Below are 20,516 nucleotides of genomic sequence, written 5' to 3' on the forward strand. Positions count from 1 at the left end.
TTCACGTTGTGGCTCATATAATGGGATGATGGGACAAGAGCAAGGCGTAAGATGCCCATCTATATCCTGTTAAGCTTTGCAAGAAAATGGAAGGAAAATCTGATGGAAGCTTCTTACCTGCCAGATAGAGCGAATGGGAATTCTTGTTCTCAGGTACTTTATCGGACCTCTCACATGGCTGCATGCCCAGAAATGTGATGATATTGTTGACAGCCTCTGTGTTGAGAAGATGTATGAGACAGTATTAGGAAAGTAAAGCACAGGGATCTCCCTCTGCACCAGTCTATGCTGGGAGCTGGGGTGGAAGGGGCTGTTGGTGATGTGTAGAGGGAGGCTACTTGGACTAGAAAATGGCTGATCAGTTAGATGATGAAGACAGGGTGCTGGCCTTTTAAGTAAGAGATTTATGAAGTTTTTTTTTTTTTACAAGGAGTTCTTCTGGAGTAACAAATATACCTATTAGGTGTTTATTGCTATCAGGCAATATACTGATAGCAAAATGGGTCTCACCTTCAAGGGTTTTGGTAGAACTGAGGGCAAAGGTTTCCTCTTTCTCAAAGGTATCTCCCACCTCTTCCCAAGCAGCAGCAAAGTTAGGCTTCAGTACTTTCTGAATGTGGTCAGACACAGTCACTTCGAGATCTTCCAGCTAGTGGGTAACAAGCAGTCAGTAAAGAAAAGTCCTTTCTGTTATAGGGCAAAGATAAAGGAATTAATATAGTTCTCTGGAGCCTAGAGAAAACTCTACCACCAAAATAGTTTAAGTTCTGTAGTCTGGATAAATCTAATGCTGGAGCCCTTAGCAAAGGAAAGCAAGAAAACAGAACATCTGGCAAGAGCCAAATTCAGATCAACATCTGTAGCCCTGAGGTACAGAGTAGTCATGTTGTACCCACACTTGACCACTGAGTTCTGGGCACACAGTACCCTCTGATCATTCACTAAGAGGTTGATATTTTTAAAAGTTTTCCCTCCATTCTGTGAAGGCTTTTTAATCCATGATCTGGCTATAAACTAACAGTTGCTGAAGCAAAAACAAAAAACCAAAAAACAAAACCAACCCCCGACCCCAAATCATTTTAAATAAAACTGATCCCAATGAAAATCATGTAATTATTTTCATTTCTTAATTATCCCTATTATAAAGAAAAAAAAAGGGTGAGTTTGTTTTAATGATGAAGTGGTAAATCTCAATTATCTCTGGCCTGATGCTGTCCAGTTACAGAGGAGGGTTAGTCCAGGTCCTCCTAAGTTGTCATCTGTTTCAGAAGAATAGAAATCCCATAAGTTTATGTCAGATGCTCCTAGAAAAATGTTCTCTCAAGGCAGAAGTCACTTAGTGCTGCGAAGGTGTCAAAGAAAGTCTCTCTGCTGGGAAGACTCACCACATACTCATCATCATACCCATCCTCATCTGGAACTCCAGTGTTAGGGTCACAGTCCCGGACTGTAAACTTCATGGTGCAGCTAAAGGTGCCTGCAACTGGAGGAGAAGGCAGGCAAACCTGCATCAGTGGGCAGTGCAAGCGAGAAGTTTCCATCATTTCTTAGGAAGTGCCACCCGTACTCAGCATTGTGTTCCACATTTTCCAGTTAAACACACATGCCCTGTTTTCTAGGGTAGTGGTTCTCAAAAGCAGCCTGCAAGCGGGTCAGAAAGGCAGTCTCACAAAGCATGAATGTAAAGTCTATTCCACGCTGTGGGTTACAGCAGTACAGGAATGATAACATGGGCAAACTGTTTCTCTATTGGTATGAAGAAAGCAGCAGAGAGGTCCTTTTGGGGGCTTTTTGCCATGCCTATCTCAAAGAGGCCTAAATGTTGAAAAATAGTATTTTGTGAACCACTGCTGTAGGACCTGACCGGAAAAAAAAAAAAAAAAAAAAAAAAGATGGTAAAAAAAGCATACAGATCATCAGATTAACATTGACCAATCTCATCAGCACCTCAATACTATCTTTAGATTGTGGACTGATGGCGGGCCCACAAATCACCAGACAGAACTTGCTTTATCTGTCAACCTTCAGCCTAAAGTGAGGAGGTCAGTAATGAGTTTCTATTATTGGTAAAGTCAGTGTCTTAAATGGAAAAGCAAGTGGGCAGTTGTATGTTTTCACACAAGTGGTGTTAAGTAATAAGAAATGGAGGTAGGGGTACATTTTTGGAAAGTGAAGTCTTTATAAAGAAGACAGGATTTTCTGAAATGTTTGAAGGAGGGGGCTTAGCAAGCAGGGATGAAGAAAAGGCATTTAGGATCTTATCTATGGTCTGGAAAAAGCTTATAGGTACAAAAATATTAGATATTGGGGCAGTTAAAAAGTTATTTGGGGGATAGGCGAGGAGAGGAAGGAACAGGCTCAGATATAAAGACTATATATGACAGGTTGGGTAATAAGACTTCCATCTGCTCAGTCTTGACTTTAAATTCCATCCATTCATCCATCCACACATGTAGTGACTGTCAATACATGTTGACATTACATGTAAAGGTATAAGCTTATGTGCCGGACACTTGGATAAAAAGATGACTGAGACATGACCTCTGTCTCTAGGAGCTGTCTAGGAGTTAAGTAAGTGTGTGAGGCTGTGTGTGTGCGATCTATCTATGACATTACAACTCAGTGCCATAGATCCTTTAAGTTTTAAGAGAGTGCCATGTGAAGGTGCAGGATTAACCAACAGCCTGGGAAAACTGTAAAAAATGTTAAACGACACAGTAGTTTAATTGGCTCTCAAAAGATGCAAAAGAGCTTTGGGCAAGCAGAGGAAGATGTACAAACAAGCAAAAGGAAAGAGGCCAGAAAGTCCATGGGGCAGTTGGAAACAGTAGGAGGCAAGCTAATGCCTAGGTGCTGAGAAGAGAATTTGTTTCGGAATAAATTGTAAAATACCTTGTATTTCAAATGATTTTCCAACAGGCTCTGGTGAGCTGAGGCAGTCAAGAGATTGAAAGGTTAGGGATAAGCTAGACAAGATGTGCCTAATTTAAGCCACTAGTGGGGACTATGAAGAATGGGTCTGAATTCAGAGAGCAGATGGATTCAACAGAATCCGCTGAAAACAGATGATGGCAGTGGGTTGCCCCATACAGGCAAGAATGAACCTATCAAGTCTGCAGACTCAATTTCAATGCTATTAGGGGTTGAGGAAAGAACAAGTGTGCTTTAATAAAGACAGGATTTTCTTCAGGGAGAAGGGGAAAGAAAGAAAGAAGTGAAAGTTAACACAAGGCCAGAATAGGTCAGGTGAGGCATTTTTTTTTTAAACAATGAAAGAGATACAGGATATGGTAGGGGAAAGGTCATGATTAAGTTAGAATGAAGAGTCAGGAGAGACATTAAGCAAATAGCTAATAGCAACCCAGTGTGGTTCCAATTAAGCAGAGAGGCTACAGCAAACGAGGAAGAATAAAGAGACAACATCAGGTATGAGGGTAGATCACAGACTGGGCACAGGGGCTGGGTTTTATGTGGAGGTAAAGACAGAAGACACTTACATGTAAGGACCTGATACAGAGAAAGATATTAAGGAAGTAAATACGAATGATGTTAGTAGAGATAATGTTCCTGAAACCTTGGTGGGAATTTTTTACTTAAATGGTTTGACTGATACAATGAGAGGTTACAGGGATCCGAGGAAGTCCAGGTAGTAATCTATCGAAGCCGCTACAGAGGATGACGAAATGGGGCGAGGAGGCGGGGCGGGGGGGGGGGGCTTTCCATGGCAAGAAAATACTGAATGCACTGCCATAATGTAAAGATAAGAGTTACACAAACAAAGGAAGACAAACACCAAAGGGAATCAGGAAAGAATGCCCTGAAGATCTGCATTAAAACTGGTCTCTGAAATTAGGCTTGTCTTGTGAGGATTCACTGAAAATGACAGTCAACCATTAAGGAGATTTGTATGAAAAGAACCCAGAACCCAGCGGTGCCTGTACAGGTCCCAGCTACTCGGGAGGCTGAGGCAGGAGAATGGCATGAACCCAGGAGGCGGAGCTTGCAGTGAGCTGAGATCGCACCACTGCACTCCAGCCTGGGCGACAGAGTGAGACTCTGGCTCAAAAAAAAAAAAAAAAAAGAAAGAAAGAAAGAAAAGAACCCAGTGAATTATAGAAAAGATGGATGCTGGCAGCTAAGACAGGAGAGGGATATGTGAGTTGGGCCAGGGTACAGAACACGCAGTGTGGCAAAGGGCAAAGTGGAAAAGGTGGGAGGGAGCTGCCAGGTCTCAACCACCTAGGGGAGACCATGACAAAGTAAGAGACACTTATGAGGCATTTCCAGAAAGCTTTGTTAGAAAAATAATTAAAGAAAAGGGTATGTCACTAGGGCAAAAGAGATGGTTCTGTACAGGCTAACTGCAGCAGGCTATGCAGGTCTGGACTGAACTGAGAAGGAATGGGTGCAGTATAGCATGTAGGACATCGAGGAAAGTTGGGCAGTGAGTGTCAAAATAAGCAATACACACCTACCTGGAAAATCGTGTTGAGTCTGTGGGAATGCTGTACAAATGTTGGGAGGGTTTTTCTCTAGGACAAATTCAGAAAGGGAAGGAGGAATGGTACTAGGAAAGCAACATTAGAGTTGTCCTCAGATGAAAAGGAGTTAGTCACTAAGGAATGACACACATCAATGGGAAGGTAAGACAGCATTGCGGGGCCAAAAGTCATAAGAGAGTAAGAAATAAGAGACTGAAAGCAAAAGAAAGAAAATATTACATAAGGAAGGGCCAACTGGCAGAGGAGGTGTGGAATAAAGATTTAGAATGGGGTATCCTTTCTAGGTCTAAATGGTTGACCGCATGGGAAATACACAGAAAGGGTAAGGAGCAAGGAATTCAGTAGGAGGAAGCAATAGACTAGCTCTTGAAGCTTTTGAGGGAATGGCTAATTAAAGGACTTGCTTGACAGGAAAGTTATTAACTGGTGAATGCTGATAAAAAGCTATAGATGGGCCGGGTACGGTGGCTCACGCCTGTAATCCCAGCATTTTGGGAGGCTGAGGCGGGTGGATCATCTGAGGTTGGGAGTTCAAGACCAGCCTGGCCAACAGTGTGAAACACTGTCTCTACTGAATTAAAAAAAAAAAAAAAATACAAAATTAGCCAGGTGTGGTGGCGCATGCCTGTAATCCCAGCTACTTGGGAGGCTGAGGTAGGAGAATCACTTGAACCCAGGAGGCGGAGGTTGCAGTGAGCCGAGATCGCGCCACTGCACTCCAGCCTGGGCAACGAGCAAAATTCTGTATCAAAAAAAAAAAAAAAGTTATAGATGGCAACTTTAGAAATATTAGGCTTGATTTATTAAGAGTGTGTGAACAGGCAGTTTGTCCAGAGAATGGATTACTGCTACTAGATGGGGAATGGGTGATTATGAAGAGTGAAGTTTTTAAAAAAGTCTATATCTATTTCTGTAGAGAGATGGTAGGGCTGGGTGCAGTGGCTCAAGCTTCTAATTCCAGCATTTTGGGAGGCCGAGGCTGGCAGATCTCCTGAGGTCAGGAGTTTGAAACCAGCCTGGCCAAGATGATGAAACACTGTCTCTACTAAAAATACAAAAATTAGCCGGGCGTAGTGGCACATGCCTGTAATCCTGGAGGTTTCAGTGAGCCAAAATCACACCACTGCACTCTAACCTGAGTGACAGAGTGAGACTCTGTCTCAAAAAAAGAAAAGAGAGATGGCAAGTGAAAGGATGACTGACAGTTAAGATATTGTAAACTACTGCACAGTGTTCCAATGAAGTTGCCTAGTAAGTTACTCTGCTATGTGAGGATTGATTAAAAGTGATAGACATTTCCTAGGGAAACATGAATGAAAATATCACAGGGGAAGAGAAGATGGAGGCTGGAAGCTAAAAGACAAGAAGATGTAGGATTTAGGCTGGAGTATGGAATATAAAGTGTGGGTAGGGGCTGGGCACGGTGGCTCATGCCTGTAATCCTAGCACTTTGGAGGTCTGAGGCAGGTGGATCATTTGAGGTCAGGAGTTCAAGACCAGCCTGGCCAACATGGTGAACCCCCGTCTCTACCAAAAATGCAAAAAGTAGCCAGGCATGGTGGTAGGTGCCTGTGATCCCAGCTACTTGGGAGGCTGAGGCAGTAGAATCACTTGAGCCCGGGAGGTGGAGGTTGCAGTGTGCCGAGATCAGGCCACTGCACTCCAGCCTCGGTGACAAGAGTGAAATTCTGTCTCCAAAACAAAAAACAAAAAAAAAGTATGGGTAGGGAAGGGCATTAAAGAGGGCCAGAATGAGGAACACCAGAAGACGGCAGCGCTGCATATGCAGTAGAGATATGAGTTAAGAAGAAAAGAGAATGCACAGAGTAAGGAGATAAATAAGAACTGGTGTCCTGAGGAAGTGCCATCTGGGAATCTTTGCTTGAATGATGTTGGAAGCAGCAAGTGTGCCCAACAGAGTGGAAGGTCAAGGAGTTGAAATGGGATGGATTCTAGCCATAGGCAGTGGCAGGAACCCTATGAAGGTCTGGAATGAACTGAAAGTGCAAGTGTTCAGAGTGGTGTGGAGGTGACGAGGAAGAAAAGACTAAATCCATGAGAATGATACACAAGATTGTAGCTGAAAAAACAAGTGACTAAGTAACAGTTGTTTTTCTAGGGTCAACTGGGGAAAATAGTGGAAGAGCCTGCAGAAGAGATAGAGTCATTTGAAGATTGGCAGGTTTTGACAGCAGGGATACAGCCCCATAAATGTAAGATTAAATAAGGAGAGACTGGAAACTGTGTAAAGGGAGAACTATACAAAGAGTAGGTATGCATAGGTGGAGTGGCATGGACAGGTAAAATGAGAAAAGTGTTTCCCAGAATGGGAAATCTTGTAAACCCTTTAAATGTGGGTCTATTTCGTCAAATGTCGGCTCTTAATTGCAGACTTTGAAAAGTAGTAGATAAAATGGGAAGAAGAGGTGCTTGAAAAGTAATGGGAAGCTTCTGTGAGAAGTTTAATTAGAAGGATTAGAAGGAGGTGGATTAAGATGAGCCCTAACAGGGCAGCACTTAAAGACACCAGGATAGATCTTTGAGTAGTTTGTAGAATGGATGACTAATATTGGGAGAGGAGTGGCTGGAGATTACATTGGAAACCCATCTAAAGGGTAAAACTTCTTTGTTTCCAGGTACAGATGGTAGATGAAATTATACTCTATATAATTAAGATAAGGGAGGGCAAATCACCAAAGGGGAAAAACAAATGAATATCATGAAAGTGCTGTATTAAATAAAGTTACTCTTAGAAGTTACTCTGTCATGTGAAGATTTTCTACAGATGAGAGGCAGATACTAGAGAGAATCTGGCTAGGAAGTGCCATTCAGGAGGAGACAGAGTCCATCTGAATGAAATATAGATGGCAGTTAAAAGAAGGGAGGCTGAAGATAAGGTAGCGTACATCTTTAGGGCAAGACAGGTAACAGAGGAAAAAGGAATAGGAGAAAACATAGTTGCCTCCAGATGAAACGGTCATTTGAAGAATGGCAGGACTGACTGGCGAGATAGTCCCGTATTTGGGCCAGAAGACATGAAGAGGAGTTAAAGCTAAGGGGAGCATTATATAAACTAGATAACAATTCTGAAAAGGTGGCATGGTAATAAGAAAGACCACAGCGCCATCAAGATGCCCGGAGAATCCTGCCAGATCTCAGAATGGGCCTAACTGGCCAAATATAGTAGGTATAAGGCCAGATTGCAGTGACTAGCATATGGGAGAGAAGGAAAGACCTGAATAGGAATGAGTCAGTAGACTTGCTCTTGATGCCTTAGTGGAAGATTTTTAAAGGGCTTGGTTGAGGGAGAAGTTGAGAGCAGTGCTCCTTAGAATGTGTACATGGCACTATCTAGGAATCTGTTAGAAATCTGAATTCTTCTCCCCTCCCCCAGACCTAGTCAGTCAGAAACTCAGGGTACATTAATCTGTTCTCACATTGCTATAAAGAAATACCCGGGACTGGGTAACTTATAAAGAAAAGCTGTCTGATTGGCTCAAGGTTCCATAGGCTGTACAGGAAGCATGGCTTAAGAAGCCTCAGGAAACTCACAATCATGGCAGCAGGTGAATGGTGGGGAGCCAGCACTTCACAGGAGAAAGACAGAGATGGGAGGAGGTACCACACACTTACAACAATCAGATCGTGTGAGAACTCTATCACAAGAACAGCGCCAAGGGGATGGTGCTAAACCATCTATGAGAAACTGGCCTCATGATCCAATCACCTCCCACCAGGCCCTACCTCCAACACTGGGGATGACAATTCGACATGAGATTTGAGTGGGGACACAGATCCAAACCACATCATGGGGTAAGGCCCTGCAGCTTGTCTTAACCAGCTGCAGTTGGAGAACCACTGCTTTAGACAAGGCAGGCTAGGAACAATTCTGATAAAGAGCCTCTTCGAGCAACTGTCGTGTTAGGGTTAGCTGAAAATTAGAAGAAGCAACTGAAGAGATTTGAATGAAAGGACAGGAGAGACGGAAAGAATGGAGGTGATGGAGGATACAAAAGGGAAGGGATAAATGAATGAGGCTGGAGGCTGCACTTGCAGCACAGTAAGTGGGCTAGTGAGGAAGGGCACTGAAGCGTGACGGGATGAGGAATACTGGGACAGGGAGAGTGGCAACTCTGGTAGAGTGATTTTACGTTAATCCAGTCACAGCCACTCAAGAAGACAGAGGAAGGAGAGAATGTGGCTAGGTAAGAATTGAGGTTATGAGGGGTCACTGTTCAGGAAGCTTTGGACCTCAGATCCAGTGTGCAGTCTCAACAGTGAGTGTTGAGTGTGAGGGGTCTGTTTATCCAAAAGACAGTACTGAATCTATGGAAATGACATACACAGAGTCTCTGAATGAAGGAGGGATGCTGAATATAGTTTTAATAAGGCAAAATAAAAAGGTGTACAATAGTGAAGTTAAAATTGCTTCCAGACGAGAAGGCATCACTTAGTATTGACCAAAAAAAGTGTCAATGATACTAATTGGAGGTATTTGGCACCATACTTGTGCGAAAGGTCATGATGGAAAAGAAAGAAGCCAGGTTAGATGCTATCTAAGGGGAAGGGAAGGCTTATCTGAAGAGTAGAAAACTGGTTTTGAATGAGGGAGAGAGTGGGGATATGAGGGGAGGAAACCTCAAAAAGAATATGTATCCATCACTATGAAAGGTTAGGCTATACAGGGGAAGCCTCCAAAGGGAAATTTGGAGAAACGTTCTGAGAGGGACATTAAGGATGTACTCAAAAATTAAGAATGTTAGGACTTGCCAAAAGTGAGAGAAGCAACTGAGGAGACTTGTATGCAAAAATCGCAAAGAAGGAGAGAACAAAAGATGGAGGCTGGATGCTAAATAGGGTGAGAGGACATGTGAATGAGGTAGGGGGCAGAACATGCAGTGTAGAAAAACAACAGATACGGAAGGGCATTAAAGAGGGCTAAATGGGAACATTAGGAAATGAGAGTTGGGAATTTGTCAGAGTTGTGTATTAAGAAGAAGACAGTAAGGTAAGAAGGTGGCACAGTAAGAACACGGGTATAAGGTTTTGCTGTCCAGGAAGCTTTGCTGGAAAAACGTTAGAAGTAATGTGTTTGGTCAGTATGGTGAGAGGTGAGAGAGGCTAAGTGGGATGGGCATAAAGGGCAGGCCAGTGGCAAGAATCCTATGAAAGTGTAGGCAGATCTGAAAGCACAGGCAAATGCAATGGAGAATGTGGCAAGGGCAGAGGGCAGTGTTCTGAGCAGCGAGTGCCCAAGGGGAGGGGAGTATCCAGAAGAACCCATGGAGTCCCTAAGAATGACACACAGGTGATAGCTGAAAGAAGGAGGGACGTAGAAGAATCAGCAGCATGATTGTCTGGGGCAAAATAAGGAAGAAAGGAATGGAAGAAGAAAGTGAAGAGTTCCTGCGGATGTGAGGGGATGACTGGAGGAATGGCAGATATTGACTGGTGGGTAAAGGAACCATTTTTGGACCAAGGTTACGATGGAATAAGAAGGAAGAGAGAGCTGGCTGAGTAAAGGACCATTGTATAAAATAGACAAAAGTTAAGAGTAGATGGAGTGGCAACTAGGCAGATCAGTTGTGTTTTTAAAAGGGGAAACTGCTAAGATCTCAAAATGGGCCCAAGTGGTCAAATTGGGTGGGAAGGCCCAATGGTAATGAATGGTGCATCTAACAGAGCTTCGGGGACCCAGGCAGGAATGGGAATTAGTAGATTAGCTCTTGATGCTGTAGGTAGAAATTTTTGGTTAAAAACTTGGTTAATAAGAAAGTTTAAGGGAGTCTTATTAAGATGTATTATCCTAAAAAGGCACTACTAGCAACCTTTAAATACATGGGTATTGACCATTTAGGGAGGGTAGGTGAGTAGTTTGTCTGTAGAGGAAATTAATTGTATTTCTTGAGGACTGGTAGGGAATCATGAGGGAAGTAAACCTCAAGAGTATAATGCTATATCTGTTGCTATGATAATTTAATGCTAGTAGCCAAAATGGGTAAGATATGATAGAGCATAATAGAAGAAGAAGAAAGGGGTTTTCATCTAAGTAATGGGAGCACTGTTAATTAGAGCAGGGTTCTGAGTGGTCAAGTTGCAAAAAGACAAATAAGAACTGTAATGGAGAAATCTGTCAAATCTCAGAAGGGGTCTAATGGGTGAAATGTGTGTTGTTGAAGATTGCAATGAGTGGTGTAGATGGTGAAGAGCAGCGAAGGCCTGAATACGAGCAGGAGTCAGAAAACAGACTAGCTCTTCAAGTCTTGATGGGAATTTTTTTTTCTATTAAGAACGCATACATATACATTTATACAGCACTGCAAACACAGCACTACGTATTATTTATGGATACGTAGTAAAATTATGAAAATAGGCATGAGGATAAGTATCAGATTCATGTAGTGATTTTCTCTTGGAAAGGAGAGAGGTAAATGATTTTGGGGAGTGATACCGAGGAAGTCTCAACTATATGTGCAATATTTCTTTAAAAAAGATCTGAAGCAAATACAACATCAAGATAGGAAGAAGTGGGTGTATTAATTTTGGGGGAATGAAAAGTTTTAATTAAAGGGCTTGGTTGATAGAAAGGTTAGGGGGGAAGATCAGGGAGAATCTTGATTCAAAGCTACTGACAGTACCTGAAAGACACTGGTTTGACAGAGCAACTGGAAAGCATGGGTGGGTGCTTTATTTGGTGAGAAGGTGATCTGTATTTGGTGTGGAGCAGGTGGATGGCATTGAGGGAGTATACCTCAAGAGTATACCTTGAGAGAAGCGTGTATCCATCACTGTGATTATCGATGGAAGCTGATGTTAATATATATGACAGTGCAAATAAAGGAAATTAGGAAGAACTTGCTGAAGTATGTTAAGATTTGCTCAGAAAAGAAATATTATGTTAGAACTGGCTGTAAGAGCAACTATTAATATATGTATAAAAAAAGAGTGAGCAGCCTGGGCACAGTGGCTCATGCCTGTAATCCCAACACTCTGGGATGCCAAGGGGGGTGGATCACCTCAGGTCAGGAGTTTGAGACCAGCTGGCCAACATGGAGAAACCCCATCTCTACTAAAAATACAAAAAAATTAGCTGGGCATGGTGGTACATGCCTGTAATCCCAGCTACTCGGGAGGCTGAGGCAGGAGAATTGCTTGAACCCCAGAGGTGGAGGTTGCAGTGAGCCAAGATGGCACCACTGCACTCCAGCCTGGGCAACAGAGTAAGACTCTGTCTCAAAAAAAAAAAAAAAAAAAAAAAAAAAAAGTAGAGAAGGAAAAACTTGAGAAAAACTGAAGCTAAAATTAAGGAAGGAGAAGGCATGGTTTAGGTTAGGGTGCTGAGCATGCAATGCAATTTTGCAAAATGTTAAACAGGGAAGGGTATAAGGAGGGCCAGGATGAGGAGCACCAAGAATCAGAATTACAAGTTCAGTGGAGTTGTACGTTAAGCTAGATACCAACCATGGGAGAAAAGAGGGGAGTGAGAACATAGCAAATAAGAATTGGAGTATACGTTGCTGCCCAGAAAGCTGTGTTGGAAAAAGATTTGAAGCAGTTGGTGGAGTCAACAGAATGGGAGGTTAGAGAATGACTAATGCGATGGACTTAAAATGGGTCAGAGCAGGGATCCCAGGACGTCCAGACTGAATGGAGGGTGAGAAGAGATTAAGTACCAAGTGAGAAATAAGGAAGATGGAAGATGGTTAAATAGTGCTGAATATCAAGAGTGTACATAACATCCAAAAGAGATGGTTATATCCACTAAATGATATAGCTGAATGAAGAAAGAATGCTGGAGAAAATGTAAGGAGTTTGCAGCCAAAGGAGAAAGAGAAAAAGGAGAAAAGGAGTAGAAGGGAAATGTTCAGGTTGTTTGTAAATGGAAAGACATTATTTGAATAGTCACAGATAATAATAGGAAAAATGGCTGTTGCTCTATACTTAAGCCAAAGCTCATGATAGAAAAAATAAACAGAGGATAGCAAGTCAATAAATGGGACGTTGTATGAATTAGAAAGCAGTTTTGAGTAGGTGGAAAAACAAGAAAACAGATCAAGTATAAATTAAAGAAACAGAACTGTCAGATCGCAGAAGAACCAAATACAGAATGAGAAAAGATCAGAAGTCTAAAAAAGAACAGAAGTTGGATACGCTGGCACTTGAAGTCGTAGTGGGAAATTTACTTCTTAAGTGACTGCTTGCTAGGGAAGGTTAGAAGGAGATGAATTAAGATAAATCCTGATAAGAAGCCATTGGTGGAAACCTTAAAAACATGAGGATTGTCAGGTATAGGTCGGGATTTTCTTTGCAGAACAAATGAATGTTATTGGTTGAGGACTGGTTGGGAATCATGATAAGGTTAACATCCAGAGAATAATACAGCATTCATTTATTCTAGAGTCAGTGGGTAAATGATTTGTAGAATATTTACGATATGGCAGGGCAGATATTCAAAGGGAGTTATGAAAGGACATAGCAGTAAATATGATGTTAAATTGGCCAAGAAGTTAAGAAATAATGTTAGGATTTGCTGAAAGTTAAGAGAAGCAAGTGAGAAGACTTGTATATATAAAAAAGAAGAAAGGAAAAGGGAGAGGAGAAGATGCTTGGTTGGAGAAAAAAAAAAAGTATGAATTAGTCTGGGTTTGGAATATGCAAGGTATGAAACAGGAAATATTATTGAGACCAGAATGAGGAATTCAGATATCACCAGCTATCTGTTCATACAGCCTAAATACTTGTTAATATGAAAAGATTTACATTATATATACATCTCACCAAGTACTTAGAAAATCTGGCGCAGTGAGTTAGCATTCTTGTGCTAACAAAAACTTTTAGCTTGCACCCAAGCCTGCTTGAGATGGCATATTTTTGCTGTGGCTCTTGTGCCGATAGGCTTATTCCCTATGCTGAAGGATGTTAAATGTGTTGTGCAGTATTCCTGTCATCTTCCCCATAATATGAGTGGGGCAATTCAAGCAGCTCATCAGGTGGTAAGTCAGTATTTCCAAAAAACTTCTTGTTTATATATTTTATTTAAAATTGTAATGCATTTGTTATTTATACTGAAAACATTCCATTGTTCCTTGCAGTATGAAAGGCAAATGCAATTATAGTCTTTATTATAGTATGAGACCATTTTGTACTACACACAAACATGTCTGCTAATGAACTGATGATATGTTAAATAATTAGGTCATTATCCTTTAAAATGGCATATATTATGAGAAATACTTAAAATTTTTTTTTTTTTTAATCATAGTGTTTTAGTGATGATTGAGAAAATAGGTTGAGTTGTTTTAAGGGAGATGGATAAGAGCTTTATCAAATTTAAGATAATGCAATATAATTGTTTGCTACCAAAAATTATTATTCAAGCACACAGGATAATGAAAATTGCTTTTACTTAAAAAGTTGAGTCAAGAAGACGACGGTGTAGTTGTTTTTAAAGGGAGAAAGAAAGGGACGAGATAAAATAACTAAAAATTGGACATAAGAGAGACAGTGTCCAGGAAAGTACATTTGCATTAAAAAGTGCAATTGACAGAAAGATTAGCGACACATTCAGTAAAGTGTACATAAAACAAGGCAAGCGGCAGGGATCCTATCAAGGAACAAACAGAGAACCAAAGCAGTTCAGCACAGTATGCTGGAAAGAAGAAATTCTGAAAGGGATGGAGCAGTGAATGGAGAAGAGAAGGAGGTGCTTGACAGCAAGATTTTAGTGAATGCAGAGGAGTGACACACAGTGGATGGGTGGATAACAATGTGCTCTTCCAAGGCAGAAAAAGAAAAACAACAAAATAAAGGGAAAAGGCATTTAAAATTTACCTTAGGATGGGAAAAGTCATGCGAGGATAACATACTAAAAAACAAGATTTGCTACTATAATCGTATCATATGGAATAAGGAAGAAAACACCTGATGGACACTAAAAAGAGCACTGCATGGATTTGGCAACATTTCAGAGTAACTTAAGTAAACACAGGGCAAATCCACTTCACAATAAGGAGACCCAGAAACAATGAGGTCAGAAGAACAAGAGCATACATTAAGAAAAGTTATAAGATTAAAGATGGACCAAAGATACAGAAGGGAAAAAGGGTGAGGTAGAAAAGAAGCAAGTCAGAAGACAACTATATGCATCTGAATAGAATATTAGAAAAAGGCAAAAAAAAAAAAAAAAAAAAAAAAAGGTGGCGAGGCACGGTACATTGAGTAGTATACTTAAATCTGATTCCAAAAAGGAGGAAAGAAGTTCAGAAATGAGTAAAGAGGAACCGAGCTGAGACGGGAAAGGGAACCAGGAAATGGAATTGAAGGGGGCACATCCACATCTAGAAAGGGCTGCTCACTGCACCAGAAAGACAGTGGTGAACAAATTATGGGTGGCACAGGGGCTTCAAAGTGTCAAAGAAGAGAAAAAGAGGTGCAGAACAGATTGCCAAATGAGCTTCCAGGTAGGAAGGCAGGACTAAGAAAGTCTTTAAGAAAATCCAAAAATGAGATGAAAACATCCTGAATAATAATGAAAAGATAGGAAAGATGCATGGATTAACAGTATGAATGAAGGTAACAAAAATACTATAGTACAGCAAAAAGAATGCATGATGGGGATAAGAGGAGCAGGGAGTAACTGGAGGCAGTCCTAAAGGTGGAATCTTGCCACCTGTGTCACAGTATGTAAACCTCAAGGATAGAAAATATTAAAATAAGAACAGAAAATATTGTACGGGTATGGAAGCTATCAGGCTGATATGAAGGGGGTTTAGAGTATAGGTCGCTTTCATGTACTGAAGGGTAAAAGTTTCAATGTAGATCTTTAAGAGAAATCCTTTTCAAGAGTCAGAGGGTGACTGTGGAGTAGAGAAACAAGGGGAGGGAAAAATGGGGTGGAAGGATGCCAGAGGAAGAAAAGAAAGTATGCAAAAGAAAGTGCTTCCGTGGGAAGACTACCAGGTTAGTTAGCATACGAAAAACATGAAAAATGCAAAGTAATAAGTATAAAAAGCACATGAAAGAAGTAGCAAAAAAATGAACAAACAAAAACTGGTAGAAAGGGGGCATTCTGGCGCTTCAAAACAATGATCTTCAATAGTAAATGCAAGCACAAGAAGGCTCCAGGCATAAAATGGGAGTCAGGGAGTCAGGTGGCCAGGGAGTCAAGGTGGCCGTCCACATCAGTGATTCTTATCTGGGGTGGGGGGTGGGTTTCACCCGAGGGAGGGCTGGGGGCATGGACCCCCAGGCAGGCCTATCCAATCATCTGAGGGGTGAGCAGTGTTCAGCTCAGAAAAAGTAAGGGGGAAAAAAAAGCAATCTCTAAAAGGAACACAGACAATAGGAGAAGAGGAAACCGAGCCCAAAAGATGCTTCTGATAGGCCGCCTTGGGGTCCTGCATCCTCGGGTGAGAATCACTGGTGGACGCGGGAGGATGGAGAGCTGGCAGACATGTGGAGTGCGAGGGGAAGACGCACGTGCAGCGGGGCTGATGGAGGCATCAGGGTTAAGACTGTCAGGTGTGGGAACACAGTTCCCGACAGACCAGGACAAGGATGACAGCGAGCAAATGGATGTAGCCGAAAAGGCACCGGGACCATGGTGGTGGAGCTGGGGTTTCCAACGCCTCGGTCCCAGACTCGAGGACTCAGGTGGAGAAGTGAGGCCCAGAGAAGGGCCCAGTGACACAGAGGACATGGGCTGTGTGGGTGAGAGCAGAGAATCTGTTGTCACGGGGAGGGAAGGTGCAAAGGGGAATGGAGACAGCGTGGAAGGAGAGCAGTTTGAAGACATGGGTGCTAAGGAGGGAGGAGGCAGGAGGAGGTTGGGACTGACAGGAGCACCCAGGAGCAGAGGAGCTGGGTCTCAGGCAGGGCAGGAGAGTCAGGTTGAGACTGGGTGCGTTTGTACCAGTGGGATGGGGGGGATGAGGGTGGGCAGGTGGAGTAGGGACAGGAGTAAGCGCTGATGACAAAACTGCTGTGGTGACAGGAAGAGGGTAGGAAATTCACAGGCCCATGTTCCCCAGAGTGTTTTCACAAGAATGTGAAAGAAAGGATGCAAAGGGAACTGAGAAGGTTTTGGGGAGTCAGGGTTGTGGGGTGTTGGAAGGTACCCATAGCCTGGGCCACTGGGATGTGGACGCTGATAGCTGGGCAGGGCAGGTGGATTCAGTGCAGTATGTGTGATGCAGAGATGACTGCATCTGGCGGAGCAGTGGGTGCGGGGCCAGGTCAGGAAGGGAGGAGGCACCTGAGAACACGACTTAGGCCAGTGAGAGAATCACAGATTGTGCTGAGAGAACGCAGGAGGGTGCAGGTGGGACGGTACCGTGCTATGCAGTAGAGGAGGAAAGCAGGAGAAACGACCAACCTGGGCCCCAGGGGCTCACTGCTGGGACATGAGGGGATGAGGCTGCAACACATGGGAGAGGAGGACAGGGGAGAGGTGTTCCCTAAAGGGCAAGAAGAATGAGTCGGAGCAGGCAATGGAGCCCAGCAGCAACGAGAGGAGAGCTTGTTGAGAGCAGGAGAGATGCACTGCAGTAAAGGAGGCACGCCAGGCACCAAGAAGGAGGGAGCAGATGCAGAGAATCCAGGGACTTTACCCCAGATGGGGCAAAGTGTGTGACACAGTTCATGGATGACAAAGCATAGTGTGGGTAAGACAAGCAAGGAATGAAGGACAGGTGGGAGGAGGCCACGGGAGAAGCAGGGCATAGAAGTGCTGTCCCCTTGGAAACACAGGGGACTACATGTCAATGAAGGATGTGGTAAGATGACAAAAGGTCAGGTGGATTGAGTTGGACAGAGGAAAGGACTGTGTCCAACATGGTGGAACAGACAAGGTAGGATGGTTTCAGACAGCAGATGGACTCAGTATAGCATGCTGGGGATAAACAGGCTGTGGCAATGGCGGCAGCAGTGAGGGCAGGGAAGGAAGGACTGGATGCCGAAGACGAAGTGGAGGGTGTCTGGAAGACAACAGTGGGAGAAAATGTGTGGATGAGTGATGCAAGGTTTTAATGTGAATCCTGAGGAGAAAAAGAGAGACGTGGTAGTGCGGCATCCACATGAGGTGGCGTATGGGATGCATGTTGGGTCAAGTAAGTGAATAGGAAAAGAAAGAGACTGGAAGCATGTAACAGGAGACAACCTCACAAATGTGGGGGTGATGAATGCTGGTCAAGGGGCCAAGGTGGAAAGGTGAAGGGGAATGCAGAGTTCTCAAACTGGGGCATTGACAGATCTCATGGTAGAGAAGTTGGTTTCATGACTGTCATCAAGGCCAGGCTGTAGGATCAGAGCAGAGGCCAGAGCCCAGGAATATGCAGGTCCACAGGAGAATGTGGGGGATGGGCACAAATGACTCTGGTTAAATGAAGGAAATAGCATCACAGCATGGTAAGGTGGCACTGGGCATGGTAACCTCAGGGACTTGGCAATGGACTCATGTGGTTTGAGTCTACTGTGTGGGTAGAAAGATGCTTGCAAATAGTGGAGGACTAGTGAGGAACCAATGCAGAGGAAGCAATTCAGAATGATCACTGAATCTGAGCTTCTGCTGTCAAGGAAGGCTAAAAGGACAGAGGTGCAGCTTACAGCTGAAAGTATGTACATAGACATGAAATAAAGTAGGCAAGGGAGAGTCTCAAACACAGTGGGTCTTGTAGTTGTACTGGGAGTTTAGATCAGTATCAGATGGGTACACAGGACAGAGTATGGCTGAGGACTGGAGAGAGCTAGGGTGTTTGGTGCTGGAGTGTGGACTTCATTTATGGAAAACTTCATCTAGAGGAAACGAGGAAAAGCAGAGGAGGACAGAGAGTGGGACCTATGTAAGAAGGTCTTAAATTCTACACGTGGGTGTTGTGAAGGTAGTGCAACCAAGAGGGAAAGAAGAAATGAGTGATCTGGACAGCCTGAACGGGTAACGAAAGGGTAGATATGATGGGCAGGGATGCATCGGCTCACTGGGGCCACATCTGAGGTAAATGGAAATAAAGGAATTGAGAAAGGAGGAAGAGAAGGAAGTGGCGGGACTGGCTGTGGAGTTTTGTGGGAGCCTTCCTGATGGAACAGAAAAAAAGAGGAGGAGAAAGGGCTGGAGTGGAAGAGGGGAGGGATAAGGCAGCCTATGGGAAGGCGCTGGCCTGAATCAGTGGAAGACCTGGAGGAGCAACAGAAAATAGTTCTTGAAGAGAAGGTGGGATAAGAGAGAGGATGGAAAAGTTTGAGCGGTGAGGAGAGCAGGTCAAAGTAGTGAAAACATCTGTATGGAGAAGAGATGACCGAGTCAGATGAAGCGACAGGCCCTGGGTGATTGAGAGAAATATGGGCCACAGACAGGCAGGTACCTCCCCTTGGCCAAGGAAGCAAAGAGAAGAAATGTGTCACAAGGGGAAAGGCTGCAAGAAAGAATGTGGATGTGGGACGATGAGGCAGCACAACAGGGGAGTCACCTACAGAAGACAGGATGGAGGGGCCCCCAGGGAAGGATGGAGGGCAGAGAGCGTGTGGAAGGGAGCTGGGCAGGACAGCCACAGGCAGGACAGCCACAGGCAGGACAGCCACAGGCAGGACAGCCACAGGCAGGACAGCCACAGGCAGGACAGCCACAGGTGGAGTGAGGTGAAGGGGCAGGTCCCAGAGTAGGAACAAAGGAATCTGGAGTGCTCAGCGCAGCCTGCAAGGTTCGGCATGGGGAACGGAAAGCGTAAAAGGGTTGGACAGCAATAGACAGGAAGGAATGGCTGTTCTTAAAGCCTTGAACTTTGTTGCAAAGGTGTGAATCTTGGGCCAGGCTCTTTACTACGGATCCGGCGGGGAAGGGTGGGTGGTGGGGATGGGGTTCGGGGTGGGGTTTGGGTCTGGGGTGGGGATGGGGTTTGGGTGGGGGTTGGGTGGGGGTTGGCTGGGTTGGGAGCAGTGGGATTGCGGGTGGGGAGATGGGTGGGGGTGGGAATGGGGGTGGGGGGAGGCAAACCAAACTCTAGCATTTGAAAAACCATCTTACTTAAGTGAGCTGGTGGACTATTACATGTTGACTACTGGGGGTGATGGATACTGGCTGGAAAAGGCCTCTGAATTCAGTAGAGTAGCTTCAGACAGGGTGGAAGTTCAAAGTGAAGAGATGGTGTTTGGGAAACAAGCAGGTACATGAGACACAAAGAGGGAAGTCTCTGCAGGACTACCCTGTTAAGGATCTGCAAATAGGTGGAGTGATTAGGGAAACAGGCAAACAGTAAGCCCCTGGAAAGACCGGATGGAGTCCAAAGATACTGATATAACACCTGACAGTCATATGGGTAGGTACGGCCACAAGTGTGTCTGTAGGGATTTTAAAGAACAAATCTCTCAAATAGAGTGGATTTTGAGACATGTTTGTTTCAGTGAGTAGACGGGGAGGAGAACAAGGTGATTTCAAGCAGAGAGTGCCTGGCATACGTGGGGGTGAGGGAGGGAAATGCTAAGGTCTTTGAGTAGGAAGTGTAACTAAAACTACCAAGTAATAAATGCTGGAAATGACAGAGGAAAGGCCAGGGAGTCACAGTGGCCGTCCACATCAGTGATTCTTATCTGGGGTGGGGGGTGGGTTTCACCCGAGGGAGGGCTGGGGGCATGGACCCCCAGGCAGGCCTATCCAATCATCTGAGGGGTGAGCAGTGTTCAGCTCAGAAAAAGTAAGGGGAAAAAAAAAGCAATCTCTAAAAGGAACACAGACAATAGCAAAGAGGAAACCGAGCCCAAAAGATGCTTCTGATAGGCCGCCTTGGGGTCCTGCATCCTCGGGTGAGAATCACTGGTGGACGCGGGAGGATGGAGAGCCGGCAGACATGTGGAGCGCGAGGGGAAGACGCATGTGCCGCAGGGCTGATGGAGGCATCAGGGTCAAGACGGTCAGGTGTGGGAACACAGTTCCCGACAGACCAGGACAAGGATGACAGCGAGCAAATGGATGTAGCCGAAAAGGCACCGGGACCATGGTGGTGGAGCTGGGGTTTCCAACGCCTC

At 44.2% G+C, this 20,516-nt stretch overlaps 1 protein-coding gene and 1 long non-coding RNA gene across 6 annotated transcripts in view; one reads left to right on the forward strand and one right to left on the reverse strand.

Moving 5' to 3' along the window:
* The window catches only part of COPG2 (COPI coat complex subunit gamma 2), a 161,115-nt gene that overhangs the window by 921 nt on the left and 139,678 nt on the right, over window positions 1–20,516 (reverse strand). For all 4 annotated transcript variants that reach the window (XM_005550786.4, XM_005550785.4, XM_074035992.1 and 1 more), the window contains 3 exons: window positions 1,386–1,483; window positions 511–649; window positions 118–216 (listed from right to left, as the gene is read on the reverse strand). In XM_005550786.4, the coding sequence (XP_005550843.2) occupies window positions 118–216; window positions 511–649; window positions 1,386–1,483 (336 nt within the window). The remainder of the gene's footprint in view (window positions 1–117; window positions 217–510; window positions 650–1,385; window positions 1,484–20,516) is intronic.
* LOC141409929 (uncharacterized) lies at window positions 18,854–19,164 on the forward strand. Of its 2 annotated transcripts, none has more exons than XR_012432854.1 (2): window positions 18,854–19,033; window positions 19,079–19,164. It is a non-coding gene; the product is annotated as an uncharacterized lncRNA (long non-coding RNA). The 2 variants fall into 2 exon arrangements; XR_012432855.1 differs by having other exon boundaries at window positions 19,094–19,164.

Source organism: Macaca fascicularis, chromosome 3 (genome assembly GCF_037993035.2).
Source record: "Macaca fascicularis isolate 582-1 chromosome 3, T2T-MFA8v1.1".
In the NCBI taxonomy this organism is placed as follows: domain Eukaryota; kingdom Metazoa; phylum Chordata; class Mammalia; order Primates; family Cercopithecidae; genus Macaca; species Macaca fascicularis.